The 27,853-nt window shown below is 42.6% G+C and overlaps 1 protein-coding gene across 1 annotated transcript in view; it reads left to right on the forward strand.

Annotated features, from left to right (window-relative positions):
- The window catches only part of LOC109995672 (tenascin), a 46,991-nt gene that overhangs the window by 5,781 nt on the left and 13,357 nt on the right, over positions 1-27,853 (forward strand). Inside the window, exons 4-8 of the mRNA XM_065948270.1 lie at positions 34-252; positions 5,294-6,754; positions 12,441-12,556; positions 24,435-24,588; positions 26,403-26,672. Of these exons, the coding sequence (XP_065804342.1) occupies positions 34-252; positions 5,294-6,754; positions 12,441-12,556; positions 24,435-24,588; positions 26,403-26,672 (2,220 nt within the window). The remainder of the gene's footprint in view (positions 1-33; positions 253-5,293; positions 6,755-12,440; positions 12,557-24,434; positions 24,589-26,402; positions 26,673-27,853) is intronic.

The raw sequence follows: 27,853 nt of genomic DNA on the forward strand, positions 1-27,853 counted from the left end.
CCTCCCGGTTCTAAATCATTCTGTGTTTCTCAGGTAGAGAAATCGACCTGACCCCCGGCTCCCCTCTGGTCCTTACCCATAAGATCAAACTGGTTACATCCGATTCTGGTTCGGGGTCTGGATCCTGCGGTTGTGAGACGGACTTTGCTGCCTTGCGGGAGCGTCTGGAGAGGCTGGAGAGGGAGGTGTCGTCTCTGAGGGAGAAATGTGGCGGAGCTGAGGGCGGCTGCTGCACCTCCAAGGAGAGCAAAGGTAAATCAAAAACATCTGTTGGCCAAAAACTGCTCAGTGATATTTTAATATTCAATGAATAATCAACAGAACAGAACGCAGCTACCATTGTTTTTAAATTCAAAGAAACTTCATTTGGTTCCTCAAACGTCCTTTAAAAACAACGTGAAAGTTTTCCATCTCCCGATCATCCTGACTAGAAATCCAAACACATGTCTTCCAATCATATGATTCTGATTTCTTTGGTATTTCAAATAAACAAACCCGGAGAACACAGTGGACCTCGCACCGGCTATAAACGATGTGAGTGTGTTTACGCTCTGAAATGACACATGTGTGTTTAGTGTTGTTATTATTCTGATCAGTGTTTGTTTACAACATGTGGACGATAAACTTCCGTCTATTTTCTGCAGTTTATCGATCATTAGAGCCACAAAACACACACACCACCGTGACAACAAACACACACACACACACACACCACCGTGACAACAAACACACACACACCTCCGTGACAACAAACACACACACGCACACCACCGTGACAACAAACACACACCCACACACCACCGTGACAACAAACACACACCCACACACCACCGTGACAACAAACACACACGCACACCACCGTGACAACAAACACACACACACACACACACCACCGTGACAACAAACACACACACACACACACACACCACCGTGACAACAAACACACACACACACCACCGTGACAACAAACACACACACACACACACACACCACCGTGACAACAAACACACACACACACACACACACACACACACACCACCGTGACAACAAACACACACACACACACACACACACACACACACACACACACCACCGTGACAACAAACACACACACACACACACACACACACACCACCGTGACAACACACACACACACACACACACACACACACACACACACACACACCACCGTGACAACAAACACACACACACACACACACACACACACCACTGTGACAACAAACACACACACACACACACACACACACCACTGTGACAACAAACACACACACACACACACACACACACACACACACACACACACACACACACAACCGTGACAAGACACACACACACACACCTCTCAGAGACGGTGCCCCGTATTTGGGTACATTTTTGAGTGTTTATGTTTGTATCAATGAGCTCATAGATTTTGATTTGGAGGTCACTCTTAAAGTAATCAGATGAAGATATGAAGACAAAAAGAAGTTCTTACTGCACTCTGTCTTCAACATGTTTGACCTCTGTTAGGTGGGGCTTATTTCTGTAGTAGATGGACAATGATGGAATTGTGAAACAGACTGTGGATCATCTTAGATTTATTCAGCCATGGTCAGACAACACAGAAAGACAAAGACATGCTGACCAAGATCTCACAATCGCTGGCAATCATTGGCAAAGTGGCCAAGTCTTCATCTTCACAGAGTTGCTTATATTCTGCTAGAAGGTACAGCCCACAAATTCCTTTCCATTCTGGTACATCACTAGAAAACAATAAAGATGACATGACACTGATTTGTATACATATCAGATGTAGACTCTTTGTCTAGCAAACAGTTGTTGACAACATATAGTTTGCTCCTATAGATCTGCTACAATTTAGATGTTTTACCACATAAGGTTACAGCTTCACAGAAGAAGAATTACCCTAAGATGGTTGACACAATTCCAATATATATCCACAAAATGATCAAGATGAATGAATCCATGAAAATACGTACTAACAACCTCTTTAACCCTTCAAAAGACACACAGCGTTCTGTCACTCGATAAGAATCAAAGTGTGACTCAGCGACGTTTCCTCCCATTCGTTACCATCACATCATAAATCAGGACATGTTTCTCTTCATGTCTCCGCTGTGACTCTTCATCACTCTCCATCCAAACACGTGCATGAGTCTCTGTTTCAGCCAGTTCATATTACTTCACTGTTCAGCCGGCTGCTGCCTGACTCATCCCCGAAACACACACACGCACACACACACACACAGCCGACAGATGACAAATATATCAAGTATGTCAATTTTCTTTGAACAATTACAGTTTGATTGGGAGCAGAGTTTCGCCCGTTTTCCAGACCTGCTCTGTTTTATTCTCACTAAGTGGACGAATAAAAACCAGAAACACACTCATTAAAAACAAAGATATCAACAACATCAGAGAGCAACAACAAATGAAGAACGGACTGACGAGAAGTCACACAAGAAATGTCCTGAAACTCTTAGAGAAGAGAGCGATGAATCGGCTGTTTGTGCCTCAGAGGAATCATCTTCCTCTGTAACAAAGAGTTCTGTCTGTGGGGCACCAGTAGTCTAGCGGTTATATCGTGCACCCCATGTACAGAGGCTATAGTCCTCGCCGCAGCGGCATTGGGTTCGAATTTAACCTCTGCCCTTTGCTTCATGTCATACCTCGCTCTCCTCCCAACATTTCCTGTCTCTTGTCTTCTGTCCTGTCCAATAAAGGCAGAAATGGACCGCACTAAGAATCACTACCTGAGCCCATTAGAGACAAAAACAACGACTTTTAGTTCACAAACTTTGATCCATGAAGTATTATGTTGCTGTAGCTGTGTTCAGACTGACTTTATTAAGACATGATCTTTACCCTCCTGTGATGTTTCGCCTTAAATCTGTGTGTCGTGGAGGCGAAATGGAGGGACGAAGTGATCCCTCGCCTGTACCGTCTTCAGAGGTAGTAACAGAGACGGGATCAGAGGAGCCAGGGGGAGAGTGTGTGTGTGTGTGCGTGTGTGTGTGTGTGTGTGTGTGTGTGTGTCTGACTTTGTGTGTTTATGTGGAGCTCCTGCTGTGCCGAATGTAATATGTACAAAGACGTGATGACGGCTGAGCTTAGTTACGGCACTTTTCAGCCTGTTTCTCTGCTGCAGGAAGAAGAAAACTTCTGGAGCAAATCAAAAAGAACGTTTTTGTTGTAAATTAGACTCCAAAATATGTAAACAAAGGACGCAGCTGAAATATAACATTTCTAATATTTAAATCACACTTAAGCACAACACTTGGGTCAAATGCACACAATGACTTTGATGTCAGTCAAATGATGTCTCACAGATTTATGTCCATCAGTCACAACGTCTGTGAAAATGAAGCTGACCTCAGAAGTGATCACATTATGAACTGGCAGAGCTCAGCGTATGAGTAACTGCTGTGTGTGTGTGTGTGTGTGTGTGTGTGTGTGTGTGTGTGTGTGTGTGTGTATCACAAACTCTCTGCCCAGGGTGATCTCAGTCTCGACCTCCTCCCACAGTCCACTAAAGCCCCCCCTCCTCCACCCTCCTCACGCACACGCACGCACACACACACACACACACACACACACACGCAAACACAGAGCAGGGCAATTAGTGTGTTACTCTCTCATCAGAGAGGATCAGACCTCCGCCCCTCAAAATCCCCACCTCCCAAATACTAAAGCAGGAGAATTAAAGGAAAGGATTTTGTTCAGTGTAAGTGAACTTATGAATCAAAGTTTCTCTCTCACTGCCCTCCAGGAGGTGATGGTCTTCTAGAGGCAGATAACAAACTCCTGGCTACTGATTAGGAAATGGATATATAAAGTGCTTTCACACCTGCACAAAACTCCTGATATTTCCCAGAGGAGCTGCATGTGTGAACTCAAACATCTGAATGTTTCTCTCTTCACCCGGAGTTTCTCCTCCAGCCTCCTCGTATTTATTCTGCAGAAAGTCAGAGTGAGCTGATGTGAGAACGCAGCAGGATATAATCAGGAGAATTCACCTGGAGCGAGTGGGAGGGGGTGGTGACATTTATTCCGTGTTTGCTAGACTGTCTGCACGCCACCTATATGATCTCTGTGCTCTAATGAACCTGCTGCATTATGTTTCCTGTTCTCCGGTATGTTCTTCTCCTCTTTAGTTCAGATTGTGATTCTGTTCAACTACACGTAGCATTGATATAAAGACAAATATTCTCATTATAGCGTCGTATAGAGGACTCTGTTACTTCGTCTGCCACTTCCACATTGTTCTTACCTCAGGAGAACCCCCTCCCCATCCCGTCTGACAAGTATAGTTTTCTGCTGTGAGGTGCATGTGTGAACAGCCAGCTCAGGAGAGTATCAGGGGAAGTCCTGAGTTCGCCTGCAGTTTTTGGATACTGAAAAAAAGACATGCCAAAATTTTGTGTGACTAAAACTAAAATTTTGTAGCTGTTGCATCAAAGCAGATGTCGATATTCAGTGTTTCCCCTACCATTATATGGCATTATATCTCCCCCCCCAAACGCTTTAAACCTAGGGGAAACACTGATATTGTTTGAGTTTTACTAGAATCATACTACAATTTGTAAATCTGGTACTGTGACAACCCTAACCTAAGAGTCCCATGCATGAAGGTAGATAATCCACTGAGATTAGTTCCTCTTTGTGTAACCCTTTTTATGATCTTTAAACCCAAACTTTACTCCAGCCACATCTGGGCACTCTGGCTGGAACTGTCTCAGGATGCAGCAGGACCATTTGAGTTACTGTAGCTGTAAGTGCGTCACGGTCGTGGTGCCCCTGTGTGTTTTCTGTTTAGACTTTTCTGTTTGTTTGTTTCTAACCTAAAGGACTCGTGCCACATGCAACAGAACATAGAAGCATGTCAGAGTCTGTTAAACGTTACCTTTGATCACTGCCATGAACCCTCTGATACCACTAAGTTAAACCATGTCCGTTTGGTCCATCTGGTACCGAACACATGTCACAGAAATACCATTTAACTGACACATTAAACATTAGGAGGCTTAGAAAGGCCAAATGATGCAAAGAAGACGTTCATGTTTGAGTGCCAGATAAGCTCGCAAGAACATAAAATACATGCCACCTGAAGTAAGAGGACGAAACACGTTGTTATGTGCTGTAATTCAGGGGTAAACACATTTAAGGATCCTGCAAGTATTAAAACTCTTCCATGAGTGCATAAACAGAATTATCAATCACAAAGTATAATGTTTCTTATCTTTCTGCCACCTCCTCCCTCCCTCTGCTTCAGGCGCAGGTTGCTCCATCAAACCAGACACCGGCGAGTGTCCAAACGAGTGCAACGATCAGGGTCGCTGCGTGGACGGAAAGTGTGTCTGCTTCCCTGGTTTCAGCGGACCGGACTGTGGTCAGTCCAACTGCCCCGGAAACTGCGACAACAAAGGAAAGTGTGTGAACGGTCAGTGTGTGTGTGATCCTGGTTTCAGCGGCCCTGACTGCTCGCAGGGAGGCTGCCCGGACAACTGCAACAACAGGGGGCGCTGTGTTAATGGACAGTGTGTGTGCGACAGCGGCTTCACCGGCCCCAGTTGCTCTGATAAATCCTGTCCTGGAAATTGCAACAACAGGGGGCGCTGCATCAATGGGCAATGTGCGTGTAATCCTGGATTCGCCCCGCCTGATTGCTCCAAAAGGGCGTGTCCGGATAACTGCAACAACCAGGGCAGGTGTGTGAACGGTAAATGCGTGTGTGACAACGGCTTCACTGGTGCAGACTGCTCTGAGACGGGCTGTCCTGGAAACTGCAACAACAGGGGGCGCTGTGTAGACGGAGAGTGCGTCTGCAATGAGGGATTCGGCGGCCCAGACTGCTTAGAAATAATCTGCCCTAATGACTGCTACGACCGCGGAAGGTGTGTGAACGGTCAGTGTGTGTGTGACATCGGCTTCACAGGTGAAGACTGCTCCCAGACCTCCTGTCCGGGAAATTGCAACAACAAGGGGCGCTGCGTTAACGGACAGTGCGTTTGTGACGGGGGATTCACAGGTGAAGACTGCTCAGAGACTTCCTGCCCTGGAAACTGCAACAACAGGGGGCGCTGCGTTAACGGACAGTGCGTTTGTGACGGGGGATTCACAGGTGAAGACTGCTCCGAGACTTCCTGCCCTGGAAACTGCAACAACAGGGGGCGCTGCGTTAACGGACAGTGCGTTTGTGACGGGGGATTCACAGGTGAAGACTGCTCCGAGACTTCCTGCCCTGGAAACTGCAACAACAGGGGGCGCTGCGTTAACGGACAGTGCGTTTGTGACGGGGGATTCACAGGTGAAGACTGCTCCGAGACTTCCTGCCCTGGAAACTGCAACAAAAAGGGGCGCTGCGTTAACGGACAGTGCGTTTGTGACGGGGGATTCACAGGTGAAGACTGCTCAGAGACTTCCTGCCCGGGAAACTGCAACAACAGGGGGCGCTGCGTTAACGGACAGTGCGTTTGTCACGGGGGATTCACAGGTGAAGACTGCTCTGACAAAGCTTGTCCCAACAACTGCAGCAACCGCGGGAAGTGCGTGAACGGGAAATGTGTTTGTGACGTTGGCTTTGCCGGGCCGGACTGCGCCGCCAAAGGCTGTCCGAATAACTGCAGCAACAAAGGGCGGTGCGTCAAAGGAAGGTGTGTCTGCAGGCGGGGGTTCACGGGACCAGACTGCAGCCAGTGTGAGGAGGGGATGACCGGACCTAACTGTGATACGGGTGAGTCAAACCAAACAAATTCACCTTTTGTGTCCTAAATGTCAGATGATATAGGGTGCCACAGGAATGAGTTCTTAAACCAGGAAGGAAGTTAGCATTTTAGCACCATGGGGTCATTTGCCTCAAACTCGATGGTTAGATGCCTGAAATAAGGTCTGTGGTTAACACAAGCATATGAGATATTTGCGTTTTGTTTTAGGACATTAAACACATTAGTGAATACCCCACCCCCCAAAGTGGCTAAATAAAACTACAGTGCAGTTGTCAGGGACATTAAAGAGCCCATATTCTGCCCTTTTTGGGGTTCGTATATTTAATCTATGTACCTACTTTTGTACGTTCACAATAGCTGAAGTTCGAAAAAAGTGTCTGTTTTCATGTACTGCTCCTCCTTGCTCCCTCTACGCTCTGAGTCCATCAGCTACACTCTGTTGAGCCCACACTGTTAGACCCCACGTGGGCCAAGTCTGCTCTGATTGGTCTGCTGATCCGCTCTGTCGTTATTGGTCAGTTGCTCAGCACGCTTCTCGGAAATTTCAACATGAGCTGCTGGGCTTGCCACAACAAGCCAATGGTCTTAGATCAGTGATCTCACACTGACAATGACACCGCACTGACACATTTTTATTGAGGGGGGCTAGAACCGAGCGTTACATGCAGCTAATGCTACAGCTGACAGGAGAAGGTAGGAGAAGCCGCATAATATGGGACCTTTAAACGTCTTTAGGTTTAAGGTTACATTTTTGGGATTAATGCAAAGATTAAGTTAATAAACAATTTATGAGGCTACGGTTTCACTAGCTAGTCAGAACTGCTGGTTAGCTTGACGGAGATATCCTGAGGCAAAGTGGTGGTGATGTTAAAGCCGTGCGACCATGGTGTAGTTAGCTTGTAGCATAAAGTTAGCTTTTTACCCCTGGGGATTGCATTAATGCTTTAAACATCATCAATATGGTGTTCATCTGTGAAGATTATCCTAATGAACAAAATGCTCACGCAATTTTCTGCAATGAACCATAATCCAAAACTATAATCCGCCAATAAAGACGCCATGGCGGTGCTAACTTCCGGGTTGGCCTACAGAAATATGTCATTTTGTTTCCTCTCTAGCGTAAATTTATGATTTAATTCACTAGATATCGTACAGATTGATGCTTCAGGTCGGAGAAGGAGGTGTACATCAGTGGTGTATTGAAAGTTGTGTCTTTCGTGTCTGTTGATGGATTGGACAAAATATTATGAACACCTTTAACTGATGTTTACTTTTCTTTCACCAACATCTGGCGTCTGGTTGGATGTCTCATGAGAATTTGACTGCGTGTAAAGTCTCTCTCCTCTGTCCTGGTTTGTTTCTTCCCTGGTGAATAAACCGTTTAGAAAACACTTTACATGTTTGGTTTTTGAGCTGAGTTTGCTCATCCCAGATGTTTGACTTCAGTGTCACATAATTACTTAATGAGTGTGACACTTGAGAGCAGACAGTTTGTCATGTGTGGGAGGACACAGGTGTTAAATGTTTACAGACTCTCCGAGTGACTGTTTGTTGAATCAGTTGTGTTGAAAGCGTCTTAATTATCTCAACATTTCTCTCCTTGTTATTTATTATCAATGACATTTTTATTCCCTTGGATAATTTAATGCTTCATTATTTACACATTGAGTCGTTTGCCTCTTTCTTCTTCACACTTTTCAACACTTCCTGTTGTTTTCGTCGTTGCCAGGCTATGTTAGCGTGTAAGCCCGTATGTTTGGAGCCTGTTTCATTAACAGCGCAGCAGGATACAGATCTGCTGCCTGTCACACGCCCTCACACTGCTGCCTGAGGCTGAAGCAGCACAGACACATGTGGGAGTGTTAAAAAACCTCAGCCGACCTCTGATTGGAGTTAAAGAAAGGAAGTCCTCAAAACTGAGGCTTCACATGAGAGGGAAGGAGAGATAGAAGTTTCTGTGCCCATTTGGACCCCATAACTTTGAGCTTTGACTTTCTCTGAGCCTTTATTTTGAATAATGTAGCGTGTTAAAGGAGGTCAGTCCAGGACCAAACTACTGAGATGCTCGATCCAGGAGTGGCCTGGCTGAAACGCTTTGCCTCAGTTTGCAATCATCCTCCTACAAATTATTGGCAACCAGACCTGACTGCAGCACCTTACAATGACGGCAAACCTTTCACTTCAGCAGGTCAAAATCCCTTCCGGGATCACACACCTGACCTTTACAGTGACGTCCTGAAATGTATACCTGAGCTTTAGTCTTACAGCGACACCCACAGTGGATACAAAACACTACAATAACATGGCAGTATAAGAAACCCCTATTTTGGCTCTTACATGGCATACCTTATTGTTTTATCTTGAGCCAACATTATATAAAGCTTTTAATCAGTCCAAAATGTTGATTTCTGACATAGAACCTCTTCAGAGATGAGCAGTAAGTTTGTAGGCATGCTAAAATCATGACTGGAGCATTTACACTCAGGATAGAGAGCCTCCAGAGACCAGAACAGTTCATGTTTCAACTCCGTCTTTAAGGTGGAGTCAGTAGAAATGTTGGTCACAGCTTGTAAACAAAATATTCAAACTGGGCCCCTGAAGCTGACACTCACTGCAGGACGTAGTGTGTATGTTTATCGCTTGTAGCTACACTGCAAGATACTACACACTAGTACAAGCTAACCGCCGGTGTTTGTCACCTGCCTGTCCAAAAAGAAGCAGACCAACTCCACGTCCACGGGTAAAACACAGGGTCTCTGCTGATCATTATTCCACAAAGACAAACTCAAAATGTTTGTCAAATATGAAGCATTATGATAAGGCGATAACAGAAGCCTACAGCCTTCATCCACAGCTAGTGTTAAATAACAGCAGTGACCTCTAGTGGTGAAATCTTCAACAGCAACAATAGGTAATTAAGCGCTACTCTATTACTGGACGGATTAATGATCTTGGCTCATGAAAGATTAAATCAGGAGTAAACACAAAGACCTCAAACATTTCTGAGGGATGTAATCTATCACGAAGAACACATTGCTGTTTCACATTTCAAAACCATCACCATGACAACCACATTTTACAGAGGGCTTTACACCTGGCACACCGTAAATGTTAGCAGAGCGCGAACTGTGTCCTAAATTAAAAAAATACGTTCAAACTTAACAACGATCAGTGCTGACTCTCGGCCCAGCATCCTCTGCTCACTGAACTCATATAAAGTCACATCATGATGATCTCAGTGTCCCCAGGTTTGTGTAACAGCTCAGCCTCCAGCCACAATAAAGTCCAAAAACTAAAGAAATACTAATTAAAAAAGGATTCATGGTTTGTTTTGGAGAAGAGAGGGGTCTCTGCTGTTTTGTTCATTTTTCATCACCATGAGAATCTTTCTATAAAACCATTTAATTTGTATTTGTTGCTCCATCTTCTTTGGAATAAACATAAAATGTGTTTTACGTCTCTGAACACATGTGTTTGGTAGCCAGCCTACACAGATGAAGTTCACGTTGGACTTGATAATTATTTACGGAAAACTGCGTCAGGCTCTCAGTGACCCACTGAGCACATGTTTTCAGCACACTTTTTATGTGGAACTGGCACATTAAATTCAGTTCTTATTGGGAGTGCCTTCACTGTGTGTCGTTACACATCAGTGTGTGTGTCTCTCAGGCTTCACTTTAACGTTTCAGGATTCAGTTTATGAGCTGAGGTTTCTGCAGAAGAGTGAAATATGTGAAATATAGATGGAAGATGATGAGAATCCAAAGGACTCATGCTGCTTTAAAACTATTAAATAGACGGATTAACCGTTGATGCTTCTTGTTACACTGCAAAAGTGATACACAAGATTTAAGCAGAATTATCAGGAACTATAGTGAGGTCTGATAGTTCACTATTTGGTAATAAGGGTTAGGGTCAGTAGCCTAACTAGTAAAATCAAGGTCATATTAGTCTGGTGCATTGCTTTAATGCACCTTTCAGGACAGAACCAAACATTATATGAGTAATATGTAACTATGCCCCCTAGTGTTTAAAATGGGTACTGCAGTCCAAATTCTAAACATTGTAGAGAGCTCTCTCCCCCCCTCCTCTCTAGGGTCGATGCTCATGCAGGTTGCCATGTGGTGGACTCTGAAGCTTCAGTGTTTAGCCAGCTCTGCATCGGTCTGTAAACCTTTCTGTGTTCTAACCTCTCTCCATTTTTCAAAAGCATCTCCAATATTGATCCTAGTTTGAGCACGTTTCTGCTCGTGGAGCTTATTAGAAACATGCAGAGGCTTTTTAGGTCGGGTACAATCACTTCTATCTGAACCAGTTCTCTTGCCCGCTTCCATCGCTGCAACACCTGTTGGTTTGACCTGATAACTGGTCCCATATCTGGAAAACCGAGGGGCGTCCAAAACGGCCTTGTAGGGGTGCCTTAAAACCATCTACCTTCTCTGGTCCAAGTTACTGCCATTTACTAAAATAATCCAGCCAATTATTTGACTGGGAGAAAACTGCATCATTGAAAATATTTTTTGGGAAAAAGAAGGAAGCCTGTGAGCAAAGAGCCAGCAGTGAAATGTACCTCAAAACATTTATCCTGGTAATGCGCTCGCACTTTATTGTATTTTTCCATTACTTCATTCTTTAACTTCACTCCCTGAAGACATATTCTACGTTTTATTGCAGTAAACTTTACTCTTAAATCATGAAACTGGACTGGACCCGTGATGACAAAACCATCTTCACCGTCTGCAGCGTTTCGTTTTCACGCAGCAGATCAGAAAGAACGGTTTGTTTCATCACTGTGTAGCCAGAAAACAAACGGCAGGCAGTTTGATGGAGGCACGTCAGACACATCCATCACTGTCTTTGTCTTTGGTCAGATGTACGTCTCCATCATTGATCAAAAGGATGCTTCATTCGTTCCACTGCATCCATCACACAAGGGGAAAAAAAAGAGACACGAGGGAGAAAACCTCAAAGAAAAACTCAGGTGGAAAATCAAACTTGTGGAATTGTCCGGGGGCTGAGGGTCTCCATCCCTGTCGCCTGAGGGAGGGTGTCTGATGTTGTGAGAACTGAAACACCCGATGAACTCAGGATACATCGCTCATGTTTGCCAGCGCAGGATGTTTCTTCAAACTGTTATCTTTCTGTTTTTGATGAAACAATAAATGAGCTCGGGTAGGGACCTGTAACTAAAGTGAAAGGAGGATTGTGAAGAGGTAATCATGTTGATGAAGAAGATTGATGGTTGGACTCTGGGTCCTAAATTAACAAGCAACAAATTAACAAATGGAAAATAGACCCGCATTTGGCGGGTACATTTGACAGAACTATCAGCCACGTGGCCGGTAAATGTTAATACCAGACAGCCAGACAGCCATGTATTAAAACTGTGATGGATATTAAGCATGTTTGAATTAGCTGCTAATCCTCCCGGACAATACTGAAACTAAACAGGGCAACATGTTTATTTTTATTTATCCAACATTGTATCATTCACAATTTATTTTTCATTTTTATTTTTACATTTTTCCTTTTTCTATTTCCTTTTTTAAGACTTATGCAACAACCAAATTTTCCCCTAGGCTAAATCGTTTCTGATTCTGAGTGAAATATTTTAGTTTAAAACTGAAGAAGAGCTGCTTCAACACCTGAGAAATGTAATGAATGTAAACACACTCTCTCGCTTTCTTTTAACAGTCATGTCTGGAGTCTCTCAGCTGAGCACTCGTGATGTCACTGAGTCGTCCGTCACTCTCGTTTGGAATCCGCCTCCCATCCAGTATGAGACCTACTACATCACCTTCACCAGCCAGGTATGTACCCAATGGTCGGGTTATTTTGACACTCTAATATCTAACCAATAACTACTGATTTGGGTTAGGCTGTTTAAAGCATCTGCTGCCCTGAGGGTTTTCCAGTGTGCATCCAAATCTTTCTTATCCACAAATAAAGTGATGATATCACTAAAACAATACAGATGAAATATGGTCTATTTTTATAGCTTATGTTTACATGACGATAAGTCTATTTTAGCCAAGGAGATGCTGGATTAGAAGCTCATGCCAAACCAAACAAAAGCAAATGGAAAAAAAAACATTTCAGCTCATTTGACATCAGATGACAGGCATTCAGAGATAAGGTGAGGGGCTCAGAGTACATCCGCCGCTCCTTCACATCGAAAGGAGCCAGTTGAGGTGGTTTGGGCAGCTGATTAGAATGCCTCCTTTTATTTGTCTTCCGGGCACGTCCAACTGGAAAGAGGCCCAGGGGTAGACCCAGAGCTCACTGGAGTGATTATATATCCCTGATGGTCTGGGAATGCCTTGGGGTCCCCCAGGAGCAACTGGAAAAAGTGGCTGAGGGGAGGGACGTCTGGGGCAACTTGCTTAGCCTGCTGCCACCGCAACCAGGCCCCGAATCAGCAGAGAATCATGGATGGATGGATGATCCGCATTTAAAAAATAAACATCCACAAAGAGAGAAACTGATGTCCTGAGGGTTCTAAGAAGTCAGTGAAAGAGACCTGGATAAACTCTCTGACACATTATTTGTTCATGAGTTTAACCTCTGTCAGCGGTTTCAGAAGAAAAGAGGAAACAGTTTAAGTGTAAATTAGTATCCTGACTGACTAGCTCAGATACTTTGTATATATTTGTGGATTTACACGTAACCACTTCAAATCTTAATCATGAATCAACACCAAAAAACATTACTTTTTTTTGCAAATGAATCTCCAGACTTTAGACTCTTTTCTGGTAATTGCTGACATTTCTTGCAGATTTTCTATATTTGCTTGTAAAGACAAACTGGTAAAGATATTTTTCGCTCTGTTTGCTTGTGTTTTTCTCCTTTCCGTGTGTTTTCTTAAGCTGCAGTTCATTGAGCTCTCAGGGCCACCATAGGCTCTACATCAACTTTGTTTGCGGCTTAATTTTTTGGTAATTTTTTCTCCATGTTCATGTTGAACCAGCAGGGCTCAGCTTTTCAATGTGACCTCAATCCAAAAGAATGAAAACCACAAGGCTAAGACAATTTCCAACAAACAGTTTGCAACAAGGGTGGTTAACTAGCGGCAAATTCACCCTTTAAACCACCAGGGGGTCAAAAATTAAGTTTTATTGAAGTTTACACTTCAACACTTGAGCACTGACACAGTTATATTTAACCACATACAGCCCTTCACGAGACTGAAATTGTGGGAATCTTTATTGGTAGAACGCTGATATGACAGTTTGCTGCTTGGGAGTAACACTTACTGGCCCGCTGCTTACTGAGGGTCCACACCATGCATAGATAGTTTATATTATTTACAATACGGTCCACACTAACACTCATTTATTACATTTGGACATTTATTTCCTTCGGTGTGTTCTAATGGGTCGTATTGTTTCCAATATGGGAACAGGTTCGTGGTGTCGCCATTTTAGCTGCACTTTGGCACAGTTAACAGAGATCTTTACTCTGTTTTTCTTTTGTCGGACAGTAAAGAGCCAAACTGTCTCTAAACTCCAGAAGTTGAGCAGCCTTTCTTGCCGTCTTGTCGAGGATATTTTCTCCTGCTTTGAGGCGGTAGGTTTGGCGTTTTCTTCAGAGTAGCTATCGCTAATTTCGGCTGTTTCCTTTCCGCTCCTGGGGTCTGTACGCCCGTCTACCCATATCCCCACGACCTGATTGGCTGTTTGTAGTCTTTTTCTTCTTCTCTTTAATTTCGGGTGGTAACTAGCGTTCAAGGAGCATTAGCGCTGTCAAAGCAGCTGAGGTCCTAGATATGTACTTGGAGGAGGGCCATCAGGGGCTGAAACACAATTATCGTGTTTCTGTTTTGCCATTACTAAACTGTGCGCATCTGGAAATTTTAATACAAAGATACAGACAAAGGAAATACAAGAGGTTCTTGGAAATCAAGATTCAAAGCTCAAATTTGAAAAACATGTAAAGAACATTTGTTAAACAGTAAAGACTTGATTTTAGCTTCATACTTTAGATTTATGCTCCTGTCACAACCTTTATGGCCACAGAGAGAAAACAGATCAACACACATATTTGTAGAAATAACTCAGGCAGCAGGTGTGTTTGTTGACAGTCATGGCTGTGCATCAAAACGACACAAAGCTTTCCATCTCAGAGTCCTCACTGTCCCTGTGTTCAGGAGCTGCTGGGGGGTCAAAAATCGTCATCTGCCAGGTCGTGTTGAGCGGCTCAGGAAAATGTTGGACAGTCCATCTGAAATCTGTCCCTGAAATTTACTCAAGACCCTCTGGGAGCTTTAAAAGCATGTCAATGAGGTCTGCAGATTGTGCATCTCCTTAAACAACCTCTACAGGCTGACCAAATCTGACTGTTAAGCTTCACAAAATCTAAAAATAATTTCTGTTATTTTAATCATCAATAGTATAAAAAACTACCAAATCTCTAAAAACTCCAGAACTATTATCGTCATTTGATTTAAAAAAATAAATAATTCTGGGCCTTCATTGAGAAAGGGCAATGGACAGAGTCAGAAATCGGGCAGAGGGAGAGGGTGGGAAAGGACATGCAGTGAAAAGAGTTAAAGGTCGGATTCGAACCTGCGCCTGCTTGGAGGACCACAGCCTCCGCACATGGGGCATGCATACCATCCCCTAGTCACCACCCCAAGTCCTTTTGGTGTCTCATAAAGGCGCTAAAGTCACATTAACGTCTCTGACAAACAGACTGAGAGCAATAGGCAATGTTTTGATACCTAACATTGCCAGTGTATCAGCAAGAGCAGGAGTCTCTTTTTTTCTTGTTGCCGTGGTAGCAAAACAGGTTTGATATCATTGATATTTTATAAGCATCATATCAAGGTCTTAAATTCTAGTATCATGACAACCCAGTTGTTTGGTATTGTATTGAGCCATGCTAAAGGCTAACGTGTTTTTAGTTGGATGAACTCCTGAGTGTAAACCCTCGAGGAGGACAGTAACACTTCATCTCCTCCGTTTGAAAACATTCAGTATTTTCTAGATCCGGTTCTCACACTTATTTTCATCCCTCACAGGAGCTATTGAACAGTCAGAGGGGTTGTGTTGATGGTGACATGGCTAGTAACACAGCTGGGACTCAGAAACATGAGCTAAACATAGCAACAAAGATGGATTAAGAGCTCACAGTTTGTGACTAACAAGACGACAACCCTCCGTCTGATGTTCACTCCTGTTTGGTGGAGTTCAGAAATATTACAGCCTCAAGGATTTATCGGCCTCACTAATGATCTCTGGCTCTTATATTAGTTGGAAAAGTTTCATCAACAGAGACCTGTGTGTTTCAGTTTGGGTTGTGTTAAAAAGTAAAACCCAAGCAACGTGTCTTTTAAGAAAAATGATGCCAAGCAGATTACATTTTCAGGAAACCAAGTCTTGATCTGCTCACAGCAAATGGCCCAGTTTAAATTTAAAGTATACTTAGGGCACACTCAAAGGAGGCAATCCGTACCGTGCCTAAACATGATTCACCCCCAAAGTCTAGTTCGTTTGACTAGTGTGATTGCTCCAATTCATGCCTAAGCTCGACAGGGGTGGAGCAGCAATTTTAAAAGTGCGGGTGTTCTAATGCTAATATATTACCACCCACCAGAAAATCAACACATTCTGTTTAATTTAATGTTTAATAACTAATGTTAGCTGACACATCATACAACAAGACAAAGTTACAAAAGATTATAATTAGACACTAACTTAATGAACATCCATTGTGAGTAACCCAGTTAGCTCTAAAAAACGAGATTCAAAACTGCTCTTTGTGATTCTTTTATTTTGCTTTTCTTATTGCCTTATGCCTCAGTCTCTTTATTTCCGGTCTACAAATATAATGTGCTTTTATTTTGAAAAACTGCGAAGGGGACTTCCGCTACATCCCGTAAGTTACGGGAGTAAAATAAATACAGCTAAAATAACAATCAAGAGGAGAAAATGTTAAACTTATGTTGTTTTGTGAGGTGGATTTATCTTAAAAACATCTGTTTGGGTGACTAACTCTCTTTCAGAAGGATGCTACATGTTGTGTATCCATTAGCTGTGAGCTCTGACTCAGCCAGTGATGAGTGACAGGAGGATTACTGTTAAATGCATGTAACTTTACCGTGCTTCAACTGTAACCGAACAGCTATGATTGGCTTAATTGTCATTTGATAAATCTTCCTTAACCAATAGGTTTTCGTCAATGACTCCACTGGTAAAAAGTGTGGGGGATGAAATTACATTTCAGTGAAAGTGTGGGTGTCACAACTCCCACAACACCCACGGGTGAGACGCGCCTGAAGCTCAGTACACTTCCTTGGCTCAGACACGGTTGGAAGAGGTGTGCACGGTACAGTTGCTCATGCATGTCGGTACAATGTGGGCATGAAGTATAATCGATCCCATTATCGAGAAATCCCTTAGAGTTCTGGCAGTATCTAACTAAAATAACCCAAAATAAGACACAAAGTCAGTAAAGTAGTGGCCATGTTCTCTGTTGTTCTCTGATTTACGGACGAGGACTCGACTGCACATCCCCGTCCGCCTGTCTTTTAAACCAAGCTCGCGTCATGATCATGTAAAGCCATACATGTGTTTTATTACGACGTTTCAAAGCGTATCATATCTTAAGGAGTTTGCATGTTGCACCTCCTTTCTTTCTACTGTAGCCCAGAATGGACAAACCAAGCACTGGCTGAAAAGGAACTGTTTGAGTTTCATGGTCACATCAGGTTATCTTTCATGGTTGCAAAGGGAGAGAGACTGGAGTGGATGTCATTTTGTTAAATATTTATATCGTCATAAAGTCTGTTGGCCAAAGACTCCATACTGTTCTGTTTGGATGACTTATGTGGAGCAGAAAAAGCACATTCAAACTCAGTTGGGTGCGAGTGCAGAAGACAAAGAGCTGCCAAACAGAGAATGAAAGATTTTCTGCAAACTCCAAAAAGGTTTTGCTGTTCTTCCACTCTTAACTTCAAAAATCAGGATCAGAAAAAAAAAACAGATTAACAAAACCTCCCAAACAGATCATTTGAGTCTTAGGACGTTTTCACAGGCACACTCTCTCTCATGCTGGTCTGCGTTCACATTAATAACATTGTTTCACGTATGTACACAGTCCGATACAGCAGGGCAACCACTCGTGGGTTATTTCTGAGACGCCAACAACGACCCTCTTCCTACGTCCAAATCTACCGTGCAGCTCAGAGGATGAAACGGTGCTGCACGGTTTTTAAAGTGATAGGAGCTATTTAGAATTACGTCATATAGCGATCCACTTCCTTGTTTGTGCACAGTTGCGTTCACATCTCCCGCGGGCCATGCTATAATACACATGAATCGTGCCCACCTCTTCGAGCGGACTTGGGCACTGTACCCGAGTACGGTACGAGTATGGCACGTTTGTGTTCACACTGATCAAATGAATCAGACTTTGTGATCAAGTGTATTCAGATCCGGGCCCGGGTCCCTAATGTGAAACCCCCCTTTCCAATTTCCAAAATATTTGGAGTGCAAGTCAGAAACACTTGATAGACTTTGTATCTTTTATTAGTTGTTTAACCATGCTCTTAGTTTTTTAGCTACACCTTGGAAATTTGGACTCGAGCTTGTAAAGCGCTTTACACACCTACCCATTCACAAACTGGTAACCTTTTGCACTTGTTGGAAATGTGTGTGGCTGAAATACCTGAACCAGTAAATGGGGACGTAAACTACCTTTTGGGATGCTATTAGTGTACTGTAGCTATGTTAGTCATTTAGTGGTTTCTGCTCTGGCTCCTCACACCACTAGACTTTACTCCACTTGTTCATCCTGACCGTCTGCTCTCAAACATGTGTGATCAATCTGCAGCTCAAGGCATTAAAAAACCTGGAATATTACTAATTGCGTTGGTATTTATTAGAGTCGTTTTGAGGATAAAGAGAGCTGGAAGCCAAACAAAGAAAACACTCCTAACCTCACTTTCTAAATCAGTCGGAATCGACTCAGAACTGTCGTCCAGATGAAAAGGAACCAACGCTCCCACAGGCTGGACAGTTTAACACGGAGGAATCACCTCACCGCACATGTTCTGGCTTCCTCTCAGGCGTGTTTTCCCACAGACTCACACAGTTACAACGACCACTTCGCGCTGTAATTTCTTTTGATGAAAAGAGACCATGAGATCTCCCCGTGGTGACATCATCGAGGAGTTAAGCCTCCATAACGACTCTGAGAAGTTTGGAACCAAAGCAACAACAGGAGGAAGTATCCACAGCCGCCAACAACAATAGAGAGAGAGAGAGAAACAAAATAAAATCAGTCACTTTAATAAACATTTTTACAGCCTGGTTTAAAAAATTAAAATGGGTCTCTATAGCTCATTTCTTTATTGTTTAAACAGTACAGGTAGTGAGTTCTTTATATAACACAGCTATTGTGTTTACATTAAGCCTAACGTGATGGGCGTATTCTACTAAAATGCGCCGCACGACTGCCTCTCCGGCTCGCAATAGGAAATGAATAAAAAGCGATGAGAAGCTATCTGTTGTCAGAACCAGTGGAGCCATACGGTAAGAGTTCAGCATAATTAGTCATAATTAGGGGCGTGGCTAATTTGACTGACTGGTGGACGCATTGTTGTTGTTTGTCAGTCGATCTAGTCGAGCAAATCCAAAACTTTGTGGATCTTCTGTCATTTACATAAAACAAAAAAGCAAACTGGGGCCGTTGTTAGAAATATTTTAATTTGGGTTGCCAGTAGTGTGGTGGTTAGTGTGCGGGCCTCATATACGGAGGCTGTAGTCTAGCGGGCAGACCAGGTTCGAATCCGACCTGATGACATTTCCCACTCTCTCTCTTTCTATCTCCCTGATTTATCCAATGTCCTATCTCTGAATAAAGGAAGAAAACACTTTAATAAAATCTAGAACTTATACTAGAACTTTAACCTTTAAAAATGTTCCCTTTAAAGCCGTCACCATGATCCACCACTTCTATTTTACTCAAGCCTCATCGTGTCAGCCTGTCTACTCTTTATTCTCTCCTTAAGCTTCAGATTAAATGAATACAAAGAAGGGAACATGTAGTTCAGGAGGCATGTTTGAAACCAACGCCTAACTTTGTTTTTTGCTGTTTAGTTTGAGTAATGGATGCAGCAGGCGCGTCCTGAGAGTCTGCTCCAAAACTTCAGATTCTGGATCGTCTTTGGTCTCCAGACATCCAAACTAGTCACAGGTGGACACGTCTCACAGTGTGGTCCAACTGTCTTTAAACTGAAGATTTCCTCATGTGTCTCTCACGATCATCTGTCAGAATCTTAGACGGCTTCAACATCACACATCATATAAGTTAGAGGAGGACGAGACGGACGACCGAGGAGCCTTTAAGCAGAGAAAAAAAGAATAAAAGAATCTAAGAACAGTCATCGAGATGAAAACAGAAGAGCAGTGAATGAACAGATCGCTCGGAGCCGCACAGGAAAAGATGCAGATGTGGGATGCTTGTTGCCACAGAAACGTGTAAACACTGTCAAAAACATGGCGACTGCCAAATGGATGACATCAGCGCCGGTCCACAGCTGTGACACAGAATGAGAGACGAACAGAGAGAGAGAGACACACAGAAAAGAGATGTTAACAAGACATGCAGACAGATAAACAACAACAAGCTGAAGTGAGAGCAGATTGTCAGCGGGGACAGAAGAAAAAGAAGAGGACGAGACTCTGAGGACAAAAGAGAACATCTGGCTCCTAAATAATGTTCAAGTAGTTTAATGAGACATGTTTGCATCCCACTGATATTTATTCTTTCCAGTAAGCATCATTAATCTTCTCTCTAAAAATAGATTTTTATATGTGAACAGACCCCTGCTGGATGGTTACCCCGGCACGTCAGAGCTTTATGTTAGATCTGTTAGTAATTATTATTCACTGCCTGCTATGTGACGAATCAATCAAACATTTCCTATAAACGCTCAGAAATGTTTCCCTCTAAGATCTCAAAGTGACCTGTTTGTACAAATAACAGTTTTAAAGGCCTACATAATCAGTTTACAGTCATTTAAAGTAAACCTGTTCTCACTCTGGTACTCAAAACAATCATGCTGTGAGTGTCTGTGGAGAATCATTTCTGGATTTTTCAATTATTCAGAGTCTGTTGAGGACCCTCAAGGCCCCTTTTCTTTTCTCAATCAGCAGAGCTCGTAAGCTTGTTTTACAAAGTGGAGATAGTTAAACATTAATAATATCCACGTCATGATTGAAATGTTGACCTTTGACCTTTGTCAGCAACAGACAAAAATGTAATTTGTCTCTTCGGTAGCCATTTATTGACGAGTCTTTGAGTGTTATGATTTGAGTCCACAGCTTATCAATACAAAGCACCACACTTTAGTTTGTCCACCTTCAAAATAAAATCACCACACTTTTGCATAGGGAAACTGAAATTCACAGTGCCAAGGAACAAATATTGAACAGATGCAGTGTGGACAGCGAGCACCGGTTGATGCGATGCATCACTACATCTAACGCCCCAGTGCTGTGAGGACATGCTGTTAGTTTACAACTTTACACAGTTTACTCGTAAAGATAGTGGACAAAATACTTCCAGGATTCATGACATTTCAAGCTAACTTTCCCTTGAGATATAAAAGAAACCACTATCAGTATATCCGACCCATCACACAACCACAAACACATGCTGGTCTCAGGACTATGCTGCAGAGAGTAAGGCCCAGGTGTGGCGTGCACACATTGGTCATCCATCCAGCATCACACCTGAACTCAGGGTTTTTCCTGCATAAAGAATTCTTTGGCGCGCCCCAAAGAGGTTTTACCCAGCGGCAAAGGAAAATCACGAGCGCCAAAAGAAAAAAAATGACGATTCAAATTGCAAATCATATCCTCTCTGAATGTATGTTAAAAATATCAACATCAAACAACTGCTGATATATGACGTCTCTGACTTCTAGCAGTCATCTCCCCTCTCATCCATTTACGCATCTGGCTCGCCCCGGATAGCCAGCTGATTGACTGTCCGTTTCTTTTGATTGGTTCCGGACGCTCAGCAATCCACTTCATGGCGGTAAATATTTATCCCAACAGTCATGTTAAAACTATACTAAACCGCTTATGATGTAGCTGCGGCTACTTGTCCCTGCTCCTCTGTTGTCTGCAGACGGGTCATCGCCGGGGCATGCAGAGACGAGACACAACAACATACATGGCTGCAAACGCACACACACAACCCGGAACGCCAACCATCGCGCGCACCTGTTTACTTGCAGTGCAACGGAACACGGTTGATCCGCTATCCGTATGGACCAGCTGGAGTCAGGAACACACGTTCAACTTTTGTCTGTTCACTTCCACCTCGTCTGCTTTTATCAACAATCAATAACTTAACGATTGTAACATCAGCCAGCTGTAGTCTGTGAACTTCACACAGACTGTCAAACAGCACTGCGTTATAGCCAGCAAATATATTTTTATGATTTCTCAATTTCCTGATCTGATCAAATGATCCAAATTATGACTGTGATTATTACTGTGATTATTTGACATAATACCTTAGTAACTCAAATAAATGTACTTAAACAAATGTGTATGTAAAATGAAAACAAAAGCAAAAGAGCAGCCATTATAGGAAGAGGGTAAAATGCATTGGCAGGATGTGACCTCCCCTCTCCCAATCTCATTACACCCCGTTTCAGTAACTTAAGCATAATGATAATATTTGTTATTATTGCTCAGGTGCCTAAATGTTACCCCACTGCAGCTATAAAAGTAAGCTGTGGCTGGTTATGTCTCAATGTGGCCGTTCTGCTGCCACACATGTGCTGACACTTTGGCATTAAATGGAACCAAACAGAGAAGAGACACTGATGAAGAGAGTCTTGAGAGACATGCTATTTATTTTCCATCATAAACACAGCGACTGAGAGTCACTCAGACCTCCACGTGTGCAGAAAGAACCAAACATCATGGTCCCTGAATGCCTCACAGGCATCATACGCCTTTAGTTTTAATGATGTCACCCTCATTCATATGGAGATGGATAAAAGCCTTGTGACACGCCAACACTGATCCAGGACAACCTCTGAGCAGCACACATAGCAACCAGCATGGCAACAAGCTGTGGTCCATTTATTTTAACAACACGGTATCCATTCATTAGGAAGTCAAAAACAAAGTCAGTTCCAGCTGAGTAATCCTCACATTTGAATGCATGAGAAGTTTTGGTCTTTCCGACGGATCATTTGAATAATAAGAACTTTGTGCCTCATGAAATGATCCTCACTTAAATGTGTGAATGACAAAAGAGCATACAATGAACAGAGTACAATAATGAGAGCAAATGTTGGACCAAGTTGGGCGCAACATGTTGGTTATTTAAGACCAAGCAGTGTACGCTGTAGTAAACATGCCAGGCCAGTAGTTGGCGACATAAACGTGTAATAAGATTACATGCACAGACTTTCTTCTACAGAGCGGATGCAGAAAAGTTTTCGTTTTTGGCTAAAATCATTGTCGTGAAGCAGGGCCCCAGTTCCACCTCCTTGTCTTTTTCCGGGGGTGGGGTTGGGGGACTGCCTTGCTCACGGGCACCTTGACAGTGCTCAGGCAGTGAACTGGCACCTCTCCAGCTATCCGACCAATTTCCAGATCTGGTTCGCACTGCGATTTGAAACTGGGGACCCTCCGGTTACCTGCCAGAGTCCCTTCAGACTGAGGTACTGCCGTCACAAATTGAACCGAGGGACGTCCAAAACGGGGGTGCCTTAAAACCGCCTACCTTCTGAGGACATACTGGCTGCTGCATTGTCAGAGAAGCCAGCACTGCAACATAGCATGTTTCCTTAATGTCTGATCATATAGTAAAGTCACTTTATCATTTCACTCTCTACACATCTCAGTAATTGGACCTTTAAAAACACCGGAATAACCCTTGAATCATTTCTGAATGAAACTTACATTTTTGATGGAGAACATATTCCTCCAATGCAGCGAGCCTTTCTTAAGAAAGCGTAACACTGAGCATCTGTGTTTGCCCACACACACACACATCGATGCCCTGCAGACAGCTTAATGTTTCCACTGCTCCTCACGACCATGATTACATTGTGATTTTTTAATATTATGATTATTATTACAGAGAAGGTCTTTGTTCTGTCAGCTGGCTGAACTTAAAGTCAGCGTACAGTTCAGTTCAACAAACAGTTTAGAGAAATCTCATTGAGTTAATTGTTATGCATCGGTATTTTCCTATAAACAGAAAGAAATAGTCTCCTCTGGTCGCTGTGTAGGAGTTTAATATCTCGATTTAATCATTCAAACTGGATCATGTTCAAGTGCTGATGGATCGGATGAGTCAGTGTGTTCAGACACTGTAGTCAAAAATGAACCCAGAGAAGAAGAAGTTTTAAAGGCAGGTTACACATCAGGGAAATTTATCTGCAGCGCTTCTAAATATGAATAAGTAATGTTTTGATTTTTAAGAAGACCACATCACATAAAGAGTCTGTAAGAGTGAGTTTTAAGGCTGTGGAACCTCCCCCCTTTGGATTATATATAAAGCAGATTTAAAAACCTGTTCAACCAATGAGATCTGTACACCTGCTAGAGGGTAGACGTGATGCCTTGATTTTCAGTTTAATAGTGCTGCTGCCTGATACAGCTGCTGGTGGATACACAAAGAAACATGTTTCCTTTTTTGTGTCTCAAACAGAAAGAGAGCGACCAGCAGATCAAGGTGCAGGTGGACGGCAGCGTGAACACCTTCACGCAGACGGGACTGGCGGCGGGTCAGGAGTACACCGTCAGCATCACCGGAGAGATCGATGGCAGGAGAGGGGCTGAGAGCTCGGCTGAATTCATGACCCGTGAGCTGTTTATTTCTTTATTTCTACAACAGAGACCAGTGAGTGACCAGTGACCATTCTTTATGACTCTTAAAACTTGGGTTGTCATGATACCAGAATTTTAATCTTCAGTAAAATCTAACAGTATAGATACCTGTTTGATACCATAGCGACAACAATAGAAGTCCTAGGCCCCAAATGTTGGTTAATTTCTTATTGTTAATTTCTCAATACGACACAATACTTTATTGTCCCCAAGGGGGGAAATTTGTTTTCACAGCTTTCCAGGGATTGGTACACATGAAGAAAACATATAACAGTGTTGTTAATTACAAAAAATTATAAGCAAAAACTCTTACACTCTTGCAATACATGAGCAATGTTTTGGTACCGTTCATTGCAGTTGATTGCGATACTTCTAATAAAACAGCAGCTCACAATCCTTGACTTTCCAACAAGGTCTATCCCAAAAAAACTGAAGAAAGGAGCGCTTCATGGACTCAAGAAGGAGTATGTTTAAGATGCTTTGTGGAATTGGATACATGCAATCATAGTAAAAACAAGACAAAGAACTCCAATAATATCTCTTTAAACAGTGAAAAGGTGTTTTATTTTCAAGGCATGATTGTTTCTACTTCAAAAAAAGTATGTAACCAGTCCAGTAGCTAGACATAAAGCACATGTTCCCACGTTTTACCTTAAAAATCGAGGAGAATACGCAGGGAGAACACAGACACTTCTTCTGATCAGATTTTAAAAGATCAAAACGTTAAGCTTTGGTGAAAATTTCTGAAACTATTAGGCCAATAAAGCCTTTGTATTTAATTTTAGAGGCCTAGTGGTAAGTTCAGTCCTCAAAGTTGGCAGCCAGAGTTCAGATCTTCAGACTCCGTCCAGTGTCTTGTCTCTGTAAGGCATAAAAAACCCAAAAAATAAATCTTTAAATAAACAGACAAATTAAAAATTCGAACTACCCATCTTGTAGAAATTTGTTGCATTCTGTTTATTCTGACTTAGATGTTTAGATCAAACATTCTAGTATAATAGTAATCTACTCGTGCACTCTTCTAGATCATATGACAGTGATGCTTCCAAATGTAATACGCTCCTCTTAAAGTACAGTCTTTACTGTACTTGTTTGAACACGGAGCCTCTGACAGACATTGGCTGAAGTGTGAAATCCAAAACTGCCAAACTGGCAGACAGAGTTTAAACACTTTCCTCCGGCGGCCCTTCCTGTGAAAGATGTCGTCTGTGGCAGAAGCAGGATTGAAACTTTGAGCAAAGTCAAGAGGAGGAAATGTCATGAGCCAAGGTAAATGTAAGGCCGACTGGAGGTTTGTGTATCCACTTTCCTGGATGGAATCACTCCCAGAGAAACCTGCTACCTGGTAGAAAAGAGGCTGAGAAAAACTTTGGCCGGAGGCATTTAAGTTCCTTAGGTTTTCTCTCAGTCCATTCATCATGTTCACACACTGTGTAAACACAGTGTTTATAATTCAACTTGTCCACCTGGACTCGAGAGCTGTCAGTATGTCAAGAAATCAATCGGTACTCATCTCAAAATTTAAAAATTGTGGCTCGTAGTTCTGTGAAGTAAACCAAGGATGATTGACGTGCTTTGTCGTATCATTCACTGAAAATCATCACAAAATTGCTCTGGATAGAAGCACAGAGATAGTTTGTTTTGGCCTCTCCATGCATACCAGCTACAATTACTATACTACTGGTGGACATGAAGGATGTGAACTTCTGTTTACTGGTTGGTTGCTGCTCACGACCACATGGCTGTCATTCTTTTTCTCTTTCTTCTCCTTCTTCTTCCATAACCTCAGTCATCTCTGGTCCGTCCAACCTCCACGTTGTCAAGACGACCACGACATCAGCAGTCCTCCAATGGGAGCAGTCGCATGGTGAGATCGACAGGTACCGTTTGACCATCACACCTAACGATGGAGCGGGAAGCAGTAAGGAACTCACCTTCCCGCCCAGCCAAGACTCCGCCCACATCCAGGATCTAGAGGCGGGGCGATTGTACGACGTCACACTCGTGGCGGAGAAGGGCACGAGTCAAAGTGGACCAGCATTCACCCAGGTTACTCCAGGTGAGCAGGACCTATCTGAACAATAGAAGTTAATCATGTTTCAGCTCTGACTCCAATCCCATTTTCACACATCTGTTTTTTAAGACAGGACTTTTGCAGAAAGGTTCCTATATCTCTTTTAAGGATGATCATTTTCTCTTATAAATGTAAAATACTTCTCTTAAAGCTGCAGGAAACAGCATTAAACCAGATGGGTTTGTTTATTGCATTGTTTGGTCATACGTTACTTAGATTTACAAATAACAATAAAAAGAAGACTTCTAAAAAGGGCTTGAGGGTGATGACTCAAAGTTTAAACAAGGACTATGTAACAATAAAAAGCTTAATTAACCTGCAGAGCTCTTCTCTCTCTCTGAAGCTTTTGGACGCTTGCTCATGATTCTCCTAGACAGATTTCTGGGTGAACTTGTGTTCGGTTAGAAGTTGGATCAACCAAACTTCACATGTATAGCACTACAAGAATGTAGCACAAAGTTATTTACAAAAACAGAATATCAAAAAAAACAGCCAGTGACCCCTCCCCCACCTAATGCACAAGGTCAAATAAAAATGTATGTTATTAATAAAAGACTCAATAAAAGCAGGACCTGACTAATTGAGATGTATGCAACCATGAATTAGTGAAGAGGAAACACAGGAGGAGGGATTTAAATGATGAAAAGGTCAAAGGTCATTCATCAAAATAAACTACAATAAGATAACTAAAAGAATAAAAGTTAAAAAAAAAAAAAAATCCAACATTGAAACACTAAAAGATAATTCATAGAAATAAACGGGAATAAGATCATCAAACAGTAATAATCTACAACAAATAAAATAGAATAATACAATCATATAAATGAATATTCAATTGTGTAAAAAGTAAATTAAATTAAATATTAAACAAATATAGTCCATAAAATGCCGTTAAATTCAGTTAAAATCCAGAATAAAAAGGTCTGGAATTTTTTAAATATTGACATCCTGTGCTGTACCTCGGGTCTTTCGGTGAGTTGTAATAAATTCAGAGAGAGTTGGAGACACAATAGCGTGCTGCGTACGTCATATAACTACAGACATGCCTGTTCCCTGGTTTAAGAAATTGTGGTTTGTCTGTTTACATCACATCCTTGTGATTTGAGAGTCGAACATGAGAACGCTCCAGTCAGGTTTGTTAAGACTGCGACCAGGCTGTGAGAAAA

Source organism: Labrus bergylta, chromosome 19, assembly GCF_963930695.1.
Source record: "Labrus bergylta chromosome 19, fLabBer1.1, whole genome shotgun sequence".
Classification (NCBI taxonomy): domain Eukaryota; kingdom Metazoa; phylum Chordata; class Actinopteri; order Labriformes; family Labridae; genus Labrus; species Labrus bergylta.